General features: G+C 43.7%; 1 protein-coding gene across 10 annotated transcripts in view; it reads left to right on the forward strand.

Moving 5' to 3' along the window:
* Positions 1–15811, forward strand: part of chl1b (cell adhesion molecule L1-like b) — a 687190-nt gene that overhangs the window by 198847 nt on the left and 472532 nt on the right. For all 10 annotated transcript variants that reach the window (XM_069936961.1, XM_069936960.1, XM_069936966.1 and 7 more), the window contains one exon: positions 7695–7826. In XM_069936961.1, coding sequence (XP_069793062.1) covers positions 7695–7826 — 132 coding nt within the window. The remainder of the gene's footprint in view (positions 1–7694; positions 7827–15811) is intronic.

Here is a 15811-nt window from a genome sequence, read left to right on the forward strand (position 1 = left end):
AAATGAGCTGAAATTAAAACAAAAATTATTCTAGAATAAGAATCAAACTGATAAGAATAAAATGAATGATCTCTCTCCCTACGATTCAATTTCCTCCAAATATTCATCAAATTTAAATCTTCCATTAACATCAATATTCTTTTGGCCATTTTTATTAAAGATTTTGTAGATTTATCTAAAATTGGATCCAAACAGCAATTAAAATCTCCATCAATTTTTATATTTCCATTTACTTCTACCAAATTAAGAAAAGCATCTTGAATACATTTTTCATCATCTATATTGGGAACATACACATTTGTAAAAATCTAGGATTCTGAATAAATTTGACAATTTACCAAAACAAATCTACCAACAGGATCAATAAATGTTGATTTTAATTTAAATGGAAACTTTTTTATTAATTAAAATAGCCATTCCTCGTGCTTTAGAATTAAAAGACAAAGCTATAACTTGACCAACCCATTCTCTGATTTTTGATGTTCTTTCTCACTTTGATGAGTTTCCTGCAAGAAAGCAATATCTACTTCCATCTTCTTAATATGAGCCGAAACTCTCTTCTTTTAAATTTGATTATTGAGCCCATTCACATTAATTCAAACTATGTGTTGCCATAATATTATTTTTTAAAAATACTCAACTCTCTTCTCCACCCTGGGTCATCCCAGCTCCACAGCCATCTTTCAAGAAATATATCATCTCCAAAGATAGAAAGTAAGAAACCCCAAATAATAATAAAATAATAAAAGAAAAAAAAAGAGAAAAAAACCCAAAAGTGCTGATTAGGCCAGCAGTAACTCCCTTAATTACAAGTTGCACAAGGCCATGGAAGAGGAAAACAGAATAAAAGAATCTGCCTACCCCAAACTGAATAGCACAATTTAATTTCAATCAGTCAAGTATGTTAAGCTTCTTCAAGGTCTCTATTTACTTGAACATCATCAATTTAAACTTGAAGCTTGGTTCACTGTCTTCCTGCTGGAATCCCTCACTTCAATTTTTCTTGATCCTCTTCCATTTGTTGAGAAGGATAATATTGTTTTCCATTCTGCTTATTATTAAGCAATGAATTAGCAAATTCCAAAGCTTCAGATTTATTAGTAAAACATTATGCTTGAAATTGTCCATAAAATATTTAAGAACTGCTGGGTATTGAAAAGTAAATCTATATCCCTTCCTCCACAAAACTGACTTTGCTGGGTTAAATTCTTTTCTTCTTTTAACAATTTAATTACTCAAATTTGCTTAGAAGATTACTCTATCATTCTGAATCATTAAAAGGGCTTTGTTGTTCCCTGGCTTTTTGAACTCCCATTTTCAAAATCATTTCTCTGTATTGATAATGTAAACATTTAATCAAAATAGAGCATGGTGGTTGTCCCGGATATGGGTTTTTTCCTTAGAGCTCAATGTGCTCTATCAAGTTCCAAACCACTTGGAAAATTCTCTGGTCCCAAAATTTCAGGCAGCCAATTTTGAAAAAAAAAACTGTACTGGATTAGTGCCCTCAAAGTTTTCAGCAAATCCAACAATTTTTACTTTATTTCTTCTATTCTGATTTTCCAACATATCAACTTTTTGCAATAAATCTTTCTTCTGAATTTCCCACGCCATAACAGAATCTTCTATCTTGTTAAGTTTCTTTACATTCTTCCACCTCCATATGACATTCTTGAAAGTTTTCTTCAAATTTTTGAACTTTAATTTTAATTTTGTCAACAGTTTTATTACACTTTACCATATCTGCCTTCATTACAGTAATTTCTTCTCTAATAGATCCCAGTTGAGTGTAAAATCTGCTTTCACTTCTGCAAAATTCGTTTCCATTTTTCCACTGATTGAATCAGTTTTTTCAAAAATTTTATCAAAAATCTGTGGATCAAGAAGTTTTTGGGTTACATAACATGCACCCATTTTACGTTAAATGTATTGATCTCCTCCTTCTCCTTCTGATTCCTCTCCCTGTGATTGTGGCACAAGACTTTCCTCTTCCACTCCTATCTCTTCTTCTTTTGTAGATGTAGCCAGTGGTTGAAATTGTAGATGGGCTTTCTGCTTGGTCCTCATTTGACCTGTTAACGTAGTAGAAATTGGGTCTGCAGGTTCTGACTCGATCACTTCCGCAGTGAGCATGCACAAAGTCCCGCGCATGCACGTTGATTCGACAGTCATTTCTGTCGTTTTCTTCCGTGCTTCAGCGCCATCTTCTCGGCTCCCAGAGAAGGAGAAGGTGGTGCTGGAGTTTGAATCCTTACCTGAGGAGGCTTGATTGATCGAGCCTGGAGAGGAACCCAAATCAGAGGCTGAGTCTTCAAGGTAGGCCCAGCTTCTTCCATCACTATAACTTCAGTTATAGCCATTTATTTTGCAGTGTGTGTCTAGAATTTTTTGCGGCCATCTTTTGAGACCTCTAGAAGAGTTTTAAAATGGTTCAATATTTAATTTTTTAAAAAAAGTCAGGTATTAATTAATTCTGTCAGGAGAGGCATTTTCCATGCCTTCTCCCTACGCCATCATGCCATGGTCCTCAGATATGTTGTGCCTTGTATCCACCACCTTAATGACCTCAGGGAGGATTTAGCCTTCCGCAGATACCGGGACAGGAGGGGAATTACTGAGGATGAAAGGTTCTGGATGATTGCTTTCCCACCTATCCTGCAAAGTTATCTGCATGACCAGCGTGCTGGAGAGGCTGACCAATGAAAAGGCTGTGGCTTTTTAGCATACGGAGGATTCTCTGTCTCAAGTGGTAGCAGAACCGACAGCTGTCCGTGTTGTAATCTTTCAGAACTGATGGCACTGGTCTACCTACGTGCCACTGAAGGTGGTACCAAAGGAATGCTGAACTTACATTCCCAATGAATCAGGGAACATCTTTCATTTGGCTGAGCATATCCAAGAGTAGGTGTGTAAAATTGAAAAATCAAGGGACTAGTTTCTGTATCATGACTTCTCCTAGGGAAGCTGATGGACGTTTGGGGCCCTGGGGCCATTGCAATTCACTAGGCCACAACTATCACTCTCGTAGTGGTAGGTGTTGTCTTTTCTATTGTCTTTGTAAATTTATCTGGAAAGCTCCTAGTCTGTATGTAATGATTGCCAAGTGACACGACTGTAGAGGGGTGTAATGCCATGTGGATTGTGAAGCGTCATGTGACCTTCATCTGGAATCTGGTGGGAATGTGAATTGCAGAGCGGCATGTGGTCTCTCCATCTGGAACCCAATCGGAAGTCACCTCACCTGCAAATCGAGGTTAAGCCTTGCCCACTGATCAGTGCACACCTGGTCAATGGCCCCCTTTAATTGCCTAATTGAAAGTCATCGGTAAAGTGTGTAGCGACAAAGAGTTGGTTGCTCCGTATTGTATGTTTAGAAATCACTCTCCCTAGTTCAGAGTAGTTATGAGCGGTACCTGTGCTATATCAAGGGGTAGTGGGTATCATATGTTGTAAATTGATTAGAAATCTTTCTATCTCCAAGTGGTTACAAGTGTGTTGTAGTGTGTGAAAGAGAGGGAGAAAGAGTCTTTTATCCCCGTTGCAACTCCCTGACGTGCCACTGATCTTGGGGAGATCAAGTCCAGCTCGTCCAAGTTTTCCTCGTAAAACTACCCACCCATTCTAGCTGAATGTTGTGGGAGCTGCTAGGAAGATCAGAATTTATTGGGCATCTACAATCGGCCTTGAGAATGTGTTGATGAGGTGCTCTCTTGAACCACTGGTGTCCTACTGATGATTGTACTCCTGCAGTGTTGTTGGGAAAGGAGTTCCAGGATCAAGATCAAGATCCAGCACCAATGAAGTAAAGGTAATACTTTTCCAAAATGTGGTGATATGTATATACTGTTCTGTGTATATGGCTGGTCCGCCCATTGACGAACTAACCGGAGGCCATGGCTGAACTCTGCAACCTCTACTGACCCCGGATGAATGAAGTACTCACGGTACCAGCTGGCCTCGAGGAGATAGCAACCCAGTGAGTCCATGGATGAGTTCCTCCGAGCACTATAGGACCTGGGGAGAGACTGCTGTGGCACTGCTGCAGCCCCCGTGCGCGTAGCCCAGTGTGTGGAGGAGCTGGTCTGAGATGCCTGCATGGCTGGAGTGAGGTCTGACTACATCGTCAGTGACTGCTAGAAGAGGACAAGCTTCCCCTGAAGAGAGCCTTCCTGCTTTACAGGACCCTTGAGTCGGCCCAACAGATTGCCAACGAGGTCACCAGTAAGAACTGGGCCTCCACGTGCAGACCACGGGTGCCATCATGTTGGGACCCGGCATCACAGACTGCCTCCACGATAGTGAGGTACAACGCCGCCACTGCAATCGGACACCCAACGTGCCACTTCTGTGGCCAGCAGTAGAACCCCTGACGACTCTGGCCGGCTAAGGAGATGGTCTGTTTGGGATGTGGGAAGAAGGGTCATTATGAGTGTGTCTGTAAGTCCAAACCTTCCCGAGCGAGCAGCATGGTGCTAACGTCACGTTAAACCGTGAATGGCTCAACCATGTGCACAACTCAGGAATCGCCATCTTACCTACCATTTCCTCAGCTCTCCTGGATGATGTCTCCTCCACCTTCTGCTGCCCGGATGACGTCACTTCCTCCTTCTTCCACTGATGAAGCAGCATGGTCAACATGGAGGCCGCCATCTTACCGGTCAGGCCTCCCCTCCGACAGTGTCGACAGTCCTGGCCTCTGTGACTCTGAGCCAAGGCAGCCCTCATCTGATCGCCCACTCGATGATGAAGATCGAGGTAAACTGGAAAACAAATGAACTGGCTATTTAACAGTGGGAGCACAGAGAGCTTTATCCACCCGGACTCTGCCCAGAAACTCTCTCTCTCTGTCAGATCCATGGCTGCAAAGGACCGATCCACTGAGATCCAGGGGTACTGTGTAGCATTGTTAATGGTGGGGGGGTGAATGTAATAATAACTTTCATTTACTTGTGAAGACACATCTCTGTGTGACGATACTCCTGGGCCTTGACTTCCAGAGCCAGTGTAGGAGAGTGATGATCACGTTCGGAGGACCACAACCACTAATAACGGCGCACAATCCCCATCTCACAGCCCCCTCCCCCGGCAGCCAGACCCCACCTGCGGTCTCTCCACCCTCTGCATATCCCTTCTGTCATTATTTGAGAACCTGACCCTGGACAGCAGGCCCATCACGTTGAAAAGCAGGAGCTATTGCGCTGAGGACTGGGCATTTATAAAGTCCAAGGTGCAGTGACTCCTGGCAGAGGGAATCATAACTCCCAGTTTGACCCCGTGGAGAGCCCAAGTCATGGTGGTCAGGGATGGGAGCAAACCCCGTATGGTGATCGATTACAGCCAGACAGTCAACTGCTTCATTTAGCTAGATGCTTACCCCCCTCGCCTGGATAGCCGATACGGTCAATAAAATAGCCCAGTACAAAGTGTACTCCACTATTGACCTGAAGTCGGCATACCACTAACTCCCACTTTGTCCGGGGGACCGCAAATATACTGCCTTCAAAGCAGATGGCAAACTTTATCACTTCCTTAGGGTGCCCTTCGGAGTCATCAACGGGGTCTCAGTGTTCCAAAGGGAGATGGATCGGATGGTAGACAGGCGTAAACTGACAGCGACATTCCCCTACCTTGACAATGTCACCGTCTGCGGTTAAGAACCAGCAGGAACATGACGCAAACCTGGTGAAATTTCTCCGCACAGCCAAGTCCCTGAATCTGATTTATAACAAGGAGAAATGTATGTTTAGTACCACTCGCCTGGCCCTCCTTGGATGCATCATGGCATATGGTGTCATTGCCCCCGATCCCAACTGCATTTGTCCTCTCATGGAATTCCTGATCACTCACAACCTCAAGGCACTGAAATAGTGCCTGGGGTTCTTTTCTTACTATGCCCAATGGGTACCCAATTATGCCAATAAGGCTTACCCCTTAGTAAGATCCACAAGTTTTCCCTGATCAGCAGAAGCCTGGGTGGCATTTGACCAAATCAAAGGAGACATCACTAAAGCCACGATGCAAGCCATGGACAAATCCATCCCATTCCAGGTGGAGAGCAATGCCTCCAACTTCGCACTGGCCACCACTCTCCACCAGGTGCGCAGGCTGGTAGCATTTTATTCCTGCACGATCCACAGCCCTGAAACATGGCACACTTCCATCGAGAAGGAGGCACAGGAGATCATTAAGGCCGTGCGCCACTGGAGTCACTACCTGGCTGGGAAAAGATTTACACTGCTGACAGACCCAAGAGCCATTGCCCTCATGTTTAACACAAAACTGTGGGGTAAAATCAAGAATGATAAAATCATGAAGCAGAGAATCAAACTCTCCACCTATAACTACGATATTCTATACCGGCCTGAAAAACTCAATGACCACCCAGATGCTCCAACTCGTGGGACGTGCGCCAGTGTGCATCTCGACTGCCCCGAGTCCCTCCACAATGACCTCTACCACCCCAGGGTTACGAGGTTGCTCCACTTCATAAAAGCCCGTATTCGATTGAGAATGTCAGGTCCCTGACCAGGCACTGTCAGGTCTGCATGGAATGTAAACCACAGTACCCCGACGGTCTTGAGGACACAGTCCCTGTCTGGGACCTGCCATGTGCCCGAGACACCTACCTACCCCCGGCCCTGGCCACCACATACACGCACATATCAGCCCCTACAGGGACTTGGTGCAGGCTATTGACGCCCCCGGACATCCACACTACATCCCCGACACCCTCGCCCATCCGAGCTGACCACCCGTGACCACCCCCACAGATGACCGAAACAAACCCCTACAGTGAAAGCCTTGCCCTCCAACCTTGTCTCCCGACCAGCAACGTAGCCGACCAGTACACTACCGGTGGACCTAGGCAGATCAGAGAGACAGAAGAAACCTGCTGAACCTTTAGGACTGGATTTTGTTTTTAAAGAAAGGGTGAATGTGGTGATCTGTATATATTGTTCTGTGCTGTTATGTGTATAAGTGGCTGGCCCGCCCACTCATTCCCCTGTTACCCTTCCCTCTGTGACCTTGCCATAAAGGTTGACCTCCTAACCCCCTTCCATTCATTCAAACACGGAGTTGGCCCAGATGAAAGCCAATTGTTCCTCACTCAGCCTTTGGAGTTCAGAGATAGTGCATATCACAAGATGTGCATAATTTAGAGGAGAATCTGCACAATGTGGTGTTTTCATGTGTCTGCCTTCTCCTTGACTTTCCCAGTGATCAATGTTGTGGAATTGTGAGGTGCTTTTGGAGTAGTCTAGACAAGTAACTGCAGTGCATTTTATAGATTGTTCCCAAAGGAGCACTGGCCAACTGTAAACAGCAAGGTCTGCAGACTTTATGATTGTAGTGCAATACACAAAGTGCTAGAGAAACTCAGTAGGTCATGCAGTGTACATAAAAAAATAAAGAGATGATGTAGAGAAATTAATACTCATGGTGGTTGGTTTTCCTTAAATAGTATGTTGACTTTCTTGAGAAGCTAGAGTGTTTCAAAGGGAAATGAAGGCCTGTCTCTTCATCTTCTCTTCAAGTTGACTCCTCATAATTGACAAACAGATTATTTCATTGAAAGAACATTTAGAATTTACATTACAGTAAATAATGTAACACACATGAGGTATCACACGTGATAATTGAGATAACAATTGTATTTCCTCTTTTAAAAAAATGTTTTCTTTTATTTTTAACAGCGGCTCCTTATTGGATCAAACATCCAAGAAGTAAGGTATATTTTTTGGAAGAAAATGCTGAAGTAGAATGTGAAGTAGATGGTAATCCACGACCTGAAGTTCACTGGAAAGTGAATGGGAAACTTGTGAATGGTAAGGAACTTTGGTTGACAAAGGAAAATTAGATATGGATAAAGAAATGGTCTGTTTTCAAGCTTAAAAGTAATACAACAAAATGGTTGGAGAGGTTAAAATAAGAAGCTTTGTGCGCTTTGTGTATGATTGTTGGGAAATTGGATGGATTAAAAGATACACGTTTGCAAAATCATCTCACCAATTTCTTAAATCACCAAATTGAAATATTCTCATTCTGATGCTGTTTGCTTCATATTTCCTTTGCCTGTTACTGAAGATTTTTTGGAAATTTTACTGGCACCATTATTTCCTTTCATTTTAAATGCTTAGAACATAAACCTTTAAATATCTGGTGTCCTGTTCACAATACTTCTGTGCTTCCCTTGTTGGAAATATGTTCCATGGAGTCTAAATGCATCATAGGCTCCCTGATAGTATGTTGCCTCCCAGCTGCCAGGGTTCACAGCATTCTGGAGGGGGAGGGTGGGTAGCCAGATGTCGTGGTCCATATAGAGACCAATGACATAGATTGGAGCTGTGATGATGTCCTGAAGAGGGAATGGAGGGAGTTAGGAAAGAAATTAGAACGCAGGATCTTGGGATTGCTGCCAGTGCCATGCACCAGAGAAGGAAGGAGTAGGAAGTTGTGGCAGATTAATGCGTGGTTGAAGAATTAGTGCAGGGGGCAGCGGTTCTGATTTCTGGATCATCTCTTCTGGGAAAGGACCGAACTGTACAAAAAGAACGGGCTGTGCCTGAACTGGAGAGGGATCAATATCCTGGTGGGCAGGTTTGCTAGAGCTATTAGGGATGGTTAAACTAGTTTCGCACAGGGGTGGGAAACAGAATTAGAGTGCAGAGAATATGGCAGAATGTGAAAAACAGTATCCTATGTGTCTTGAGTTCTGAGGAAGAACAGGCAGGGGACAAAACATAATGCTAGTTAGTTAGAGGGTTTGAAATGTCTCTATATCAATGAAAGAGTATTAGGAATAAACGGTGTGAATTTAGAGTATGGATCAGTATGTGGAACTATGAAGTTGTGGCGATTACAGAAACTTGGCTGGAAGATGGACAGGATTGGCTGATGCAGGTACCGGGGTTTAGATGTTTTAAAAGGAATAGGATGGGAATTAGGAGAGGGAGGGAGTAGATTTACTGGTCAGGGATAGTATTACACTGATAGAAATGGATGATGCTGCAAAGGGAATGTCCACTTTGTTGATGTGGGTGGAAGTCTGAAATAGGAAGGGAGTAATCACTGTGCTCGGAGTTATCTATTGGACCCCACATAGCCCTTGGGACACCGAGGAGCAGTTAAGATGGCAGATTTAGTAATGGTGCAGGAAATACAGGGTTGCAGTTATGGGTGATTTCAACTTCCCTAATATTGACTGGCACTTCCTGACTGCAAGAGGGATAGATGGGGCTGAATTTGTCAGGTGCGTTCAAGAAGAATTCCTTACACAGTATGTGGACCAGCGAACGAGAGGAGAGGCCATAATGGATCTAATTCTGTGTAATGAACCTCGTCAGGTAGCAGATCTCTTGGTGGATGAGCAGTTTGTTGAAAGTGAACACAACTCCCTGAGTTTTAGCATAGCTATGGATAAGGATAAAAGCAGACAAAATGGGAAAGTGTTTAACTGGGGAAGGGCTAATTAAGGTGGCATGAGGTATAAACTAGCGAGAGTAAATTGGAAACAGTTGTTCAAGGGTGAAACTACAGAACTAATGTGGTGGAAGTTTAGGGACCACGTGATAGATTCAGAATAGGTTTGTCCCAGTGGGACAGCGAAAAGATGGTAGGAAAAGGGAACCATGGTTGACAAAACAAGTGAGGCAGCAAGACAAAAGGAAGAAGGAGCATATATTAGATATAGGAAGCAGGAAAAAGAAAGGGCTCATGAGAAGTACATATTAGCCCAGAAGGAGCTTAAGAAAGGATTTAGCAGAGCTCAAAGCGGGCATGAGAATGCCATGACATGTAGGATTAAAGAGAACCCCAAGGCGTTCTATGTGTATGTGAAGAGTAGAAAGATGAGCAGAATGAAGGTGGAACTGCTAAAGGATAAAAGGGACAACATGTGCTTAGAGGCAGAGGAGGTTGGGGGGTCCTAAATTAATACACACAAGAAAAGGACCTTGATCAGGGTGAGGTTGGAATGTTGGAATGTGTGCTGGAAAATATTGAGATTAGGAAAAGGAAGTGTTGGATCTTCTTTAAAACATTAAGATTAATAAGTCCCTGGGCTGGATGCAATATACCCCAGGTTAGTGAGGGAGGGAGGTAAGGGAAGAGACAGCTGGGGCAATGGCCATGATCTTTAAATCCTATTTGGCCACATGGGAGGTGCCAGAGGAATGTGGCCTCCTTGTTTAAAAAAGGTAATAGGGTGAATCCTGGAAATTAATTGCATTTTTTGAGGAGGTAACAAAGAAAATTGATCAGGGTTGGGCAGTACATGTGTTCTACGTGGATTTTAATAAGGCATTTGACAAGGTCCTCCGTGAGAGACTTGTTCAGAAAGTCATGAGGCATGGGATCCATAGAACCGTTGCTGTATGGATAAAAAATTGGCTTGCATGTAGAAAGCAGAGAGTACTAGTAGAAGGAAAGTATTCTGTCTGGTGTGTGTGGAGGCGGTGGGGTCAGTGACTAGAGGAGTTCTCCAAGAATCTGTTCTGGGACCCCTCCTCTTTGTGATCTTTGTAAATGACCTAGATGAAAACACGGAAGGTTGGGTCAGTAAGTTTTCAGATGATACAAAGGTGGGAGGAGTTGAAGGTTGTCGTAGGTTACAAAAGGATATAGGCAGAATGCAGAGTTGGATGGAAATGTGGCAGATGGAGTTCAATCCAGATATGTGTGAGGTAATGCATTTTGGAAGGACAAACCAGAAGGGTGACTACAGGGTTAATGGTTCATTACTAAGTAGTATGGATGAACAGAGAGACTTTGGGATCCAAATCCATACATCTCTTAAGGTCACCATGCAGGTTGATAGGATAGTTAAGAGGACCTATGGGATGTTGGGCTTCATTAATAGGGGTATTGAGTTCAACAGCTGAGCTTATGTTGCAGCTCTACAAATCTCTTGAGAGATAGCACTTGGAATATTGTGTTCAGTTCTGGTCACCTCATTATAGGAAGGATGTGGATGAAACGGTACAGAGGAGATTTACCAGGATTTTGTTTGGATTGGAAAATAAGCCTGATGAGGCAAAGTTAACAAAGCTGGGACTTTCACTTTGGAGTATAGAAGAATGAGAGGAGACTTAATAGAGGTCTACAATATTATGAGAGGCATAGATAGGTGGACACCCACTGCCTTTTTCCCCAAGGCAGGAATAGCAAACACCAGAGGACATGTGTTTAAAGTGAAGGGAGGGACATGAGGGTTAAGTTTTATTTTCTCAGAGTTGTGGGTGCCTGGAGTGCTTTGTCAGAGATGGTGGTGGAGGCTGATATATTAAGGGCATTTAAGAGTCTTAGATAGGCACATGGATGGAAGAAAAATGGAGGATTACAGGTAGGGAGGATTTAGTTTTTTTTTAAGGAATATACAGGTCAGCACAACATCGAGGGCCGAAGGGCTGTACAGTGCAGTAATGTTCTATGTTCTATATCAGATCCTCTACCCAGCATTCAGTACTTGCTTCAAGGGTAGATTGGTGTTTGATACAAGCAAACTGCATGTTTCTGTGACATTGATGTTTTTCCCTGAGATCAATTTTGTCATCCATGCTAGCTCCTGCCATTTTCTTTCCTTTGAATTCTTTCATTGCAAATTAGCTTGATCGCACTGTGAAGTCACCGTTAAGCAAATTTCACGCAACCTTTCAGAAGTTGGTGTGCTCTAATTTTAGGATGTGGAATTGAGAAAAAAAAAATCAGATAATATAGAGATGTTGGTCTGGGCTCTTTGGGATAACATCCGTGAAACTGTAATATTTCTGTTCTGTGAATTCACCAGCATGTGCATGTGAAGCTGGAAATGCAAGAGTTACTGACAGCCATTAGTCTTTGAGAAGTGAACCGCACCCCGGCATTGAAATTCAGTTTGGATGTGGGGTGTGATGGACATTCCCTTACGATGGGGAATCCTCCTGAAGATCCTTTTCCCAGCTGGAGTGATGCAAGCATTGTTTCCCCATTGATTTGATTGGAAGGGAGAACCTACAGTAAATGTTTCTTAATGGGAAGTTCTTCTGGGGTTTGATGAACTTGGAATATTTTGAGTTTGGAAATTTATAGTGTTCTAGTTTTCGTTTTGGGTTGTTGTTTTGACCCTTCCTGATATCAAGGGCACAGCTGAGATGGCTGCCAAGATTTTATTCATAGACATGTATTGATTTGGCTGCTCCAAGAGGTGTTCCTTTTGTTATCCTGAGACCCCACTGAATGTTGAGGCTCAAAAGTAGGAAATACTCTCATTTCATCCCTATTTGCACCACCACCAAAAGGTTCCAGTGCGAGAATTGGGTCAGAGAATTTTTTTAAATGTTAGAAGCAACATTTGATCTATCTAATCGTCTTTAGCCCCATTTACACTTGCGTCCCACTAAATTGGCCGTTCATTGTCCCGCGATAGGAATGACGCTTTTGCTGTTCACACTTGACCGCTCTTGACTGGGACACTGCACGGATTCACAGTTGCGAGGAGCCATCCCCGGGGTTAGGAATGTTCCACCTTCTACCGATGATGCCATGATGCATCGAGCGATGGTGGACCTCCCCTAAATCCTGATCAATGTATTTGAACAAAATTAATCAGGCTATTTATAACAAAACTAACCTTTATGTACAGCACAGTACAAGCCCTTTAGCCCTTGTTGTTGATGTGCCGATCTATGTAAACTATTATAAGGGACCATGGGAAAGTTCTAGCAATAAATAGCAATAGCAATTTTTAAACAGCATGGAAAAGTTCATAAAACTATCTTGCGCAATTCATACAGCATGGTGAAGCTGATAGTCCTATCGCACAATTTATAAATACCGTGGGAAAATGTGATAGCAGACCTGCCCTCCCACAATGCTGTGTGGCAGAGAAAGGGCTGTATGCACAGCTGCATGCATGGAGCACTCATGGAGGGGTTTCTCTGCTGCCTGGCACTCTGGGAAGTCAGGTCCACCATCGCCTTTTCCCACGGTCTTTATAAATTGTGTGCTATTGCGCTACCAACTTTCCCACACTGTTTAAAATTTTTTCGCTATTGCTATTTGTTGCTATCTATTCTCTCTCTCTCTCTTTCACTCCCCCGCTGCGACTTTCCCATGGCAAAGTTTATACCTTCATTTTAATCTTTTCTTCCTTCACATTCCTGCACTCATGCAAAAACTTGCATCATTTCTATCCCTGAATGCAATTACCCATTCAACACCTGCCTGATTGCAATGCTGGTGCCTGCAGGCACCGAGGATTGTACTCGGGATTGAGGCAGTTTATCCCTGGAGTGAGATGAAGTCATCTCATACTGGAGTTGAACAGATTTTCCTTTCACACTAGTCGCTTTTTAGTTTGATTGGCCATTAATTCTTGGGAACATTTGCAAGTGTGAAAGGGGCTTTTGATTACACCTGTCTAAAACTGATACATTATTGCCCAAAGTTAAAAGAAAAGTCCAAATACTTTCAGAAGACATGAAATAGCTGCTGAATTACAACATGGAAAAAAATGTATTTTTGCCCTTCCCAATCTTCTCTCCCTCCTTGTCCCACACATTCCTGTCTTAATTTCCTTTCAACCTTTCTCCTCTTCTGACATCCTCTACCTCAATCTTTCAATAGCCATGTGATTAATTGTATCCTCTTTTCTACTTACTGCTTGAATTTATTTTGTACTACATCAGTGTGTGCATTGACTTGTATTTTTCCTTGCTTAATAACAAAGAGCATGGCAATGGATTGCCTCCAAATTCTTGCTGTTTTTCTCCATAATCAGAGATAGCAGGGAGGCAAGATAGGCTCATGTTGTTTGCTCTGCAACCCTACATAGCCTTATCTCAAGAAAGATATCAATAGAAATGAAGCCAAACAAGGGTTAATGTTTTTTATGTTTTAAAGGGCGCATGGAAACAGCCCCTTTTGGTGCATCAGCCCTGTGGCGCTCAATTACACCCAATTGACCTACAACCCCAGTGTAGATTTTTGAAGGGTGGGAGGAAACCGGAGCACTCAGCGGAAACCCATGCAGACACGGGGAAAACATGCAAACTCCTAACAGGCAGATTCAAACCCACAGCGTTACAGTGGTTATTCAAGTCATTTTCAATGTTTTTTTTTGCAATTATAAGTAGCTGGGTTGCTGTGTAAAATGCTGGCTGTGGATATGGGAGAGGATTTTGATGAACATGGACCATTGCAGCACAGGAACTAGCCCTTTAATTCACAACCTCTGCCTTGAATATGATGCCAATATTAACCAAAATTCTGCAGTTTGCACATGATATCTATCTCTCTATTTCCTGCGCATTAATTTGTCTTCCTAAAAGCTTTTTAAAAAAATCACTAGCATTGCATATTTATTGTGTTCTCCACCACTACCCTTGTGGCTGGGTACTCACCATCCTTGTGTAAACATTTTCCCCCACACATCTCCCTTCAATTTCCATCCCAATGTCCCCCGCCCCTCCCGTGACTCACATGAAACACAAATCCTACAGTATGTGACATTTCTACCCTGGGGAAAAAAAAATTCTGACTTCTTACCTCATTTCATAATTTCCCTGCTACTGCAGGGAACCCAAGGTCCCTGCTCTGCCGTGAGCTCAAGATCACTGCTCCTGCTGGGGGCCACGTTCCTCACTCCTGCTGGGCCCCCTCCCTTCTGGCTCCCTAGGCTTAAGCCTACTTAGCCTAATCCTTAATTTGCTACTGCTTGTAACCAGCTCGCCCTCCCTTGACCATATTTCTGTTATGGCTGTAATATTCCAGTCCATGCCCAAGTTCATCTGTCTTACCCGTCATGCTTCTTGCATTAAAATCGCATCATTTTAGTGCAGCCATTCACAACTTATGGCCCCCTTAGGACTTTACTCAAAGTTTATGGGCCCTAGACTTATCTCCTTCCAAATATATAAAAACATAAACAAAAATTTTATAATTTCAGTCTATGGATCCCCTTAAATGTGCCAGCAATGAAAATGGCTGGTTTTGTGTCTTAGACAATCCTCCAGCTCATTTTTTCTGCTCTTTCTCTACAACTTGAAATTACCTTTATTTCCCCCTCCCCACCCGCTCCCCACTGAACTTTGCCAATTCTGATAAAGGGTGTAATGCGCTGTGGTGCATGCACAAAACAAGAGAAGACTGTACTACAGGCTTTAATCAGCTCAAATTCTCTACACACAAGTCTTAATATCTGCTGTCTCCCACTTGTGCCTGACTGTCCTTAGCTGGCTCCACGAGTCCAACTGACCCCGGGAGGGGCCAGCTCAAGTCTATATACAGGTCAGTGATTGACAACCAACCAGGTGGGGCCAGCCTCCCAGGTTGCCTACCTGCAGGTACAGTGGTTGCCCCCTGCAGTAGGGTGGGAGGAATAGGGTCACTGGTGTGGTTGTATCACCACATTCACACCCTTCTTAAAATGAGTCCTCAGGTGGGGTGGGGGGGGGCTAGGTTGTCCTTTGCCACCAGATAGTATTTACAAGTTCAGGCAGTCTGGCGGTCATCTGTGCCTCTGAGACCATTGCAGGGCCAGCTCCTGGTCATTGGTTGCAGGAATGGGGCTGTTTGAGGGTTGGCTAGATCTGGGGTGGCCAGGGCGGCCGGTGGTGTGGACAAGATGGTGTCTGGTATCAAGGAGGTGTAGTTGTGGGGCGGTTCCACAAGAGGTGGGGCTTTCTGGAGAAGTGGAGGGAGGTGTTGGCTCCTGCGGAATCCTGGGTAGCCCAGGGGTGCCAGGGGTGGGAAGATTGGGCCCCCCGCTGGTGCCAGATCCCTGGTCGAGATGGTGTCCTCTCATCCATTGGACTACGAGACATAGGCATAGTTC

This window comes from Narcine bancroftii, chromosome 5 (genome assembly GCF_036971445.1).
Source record: "Narcine bancroftii isolate sNarBan1 chromosome 5, sNarBan1.hap1, whole genome shotgun sequence".
NCBI lineage: Eukaryota > Metazoa > Chordata > Chondrichthyes > Torpediniformes > Narcinidae > Narcine > Narcine bancroftii.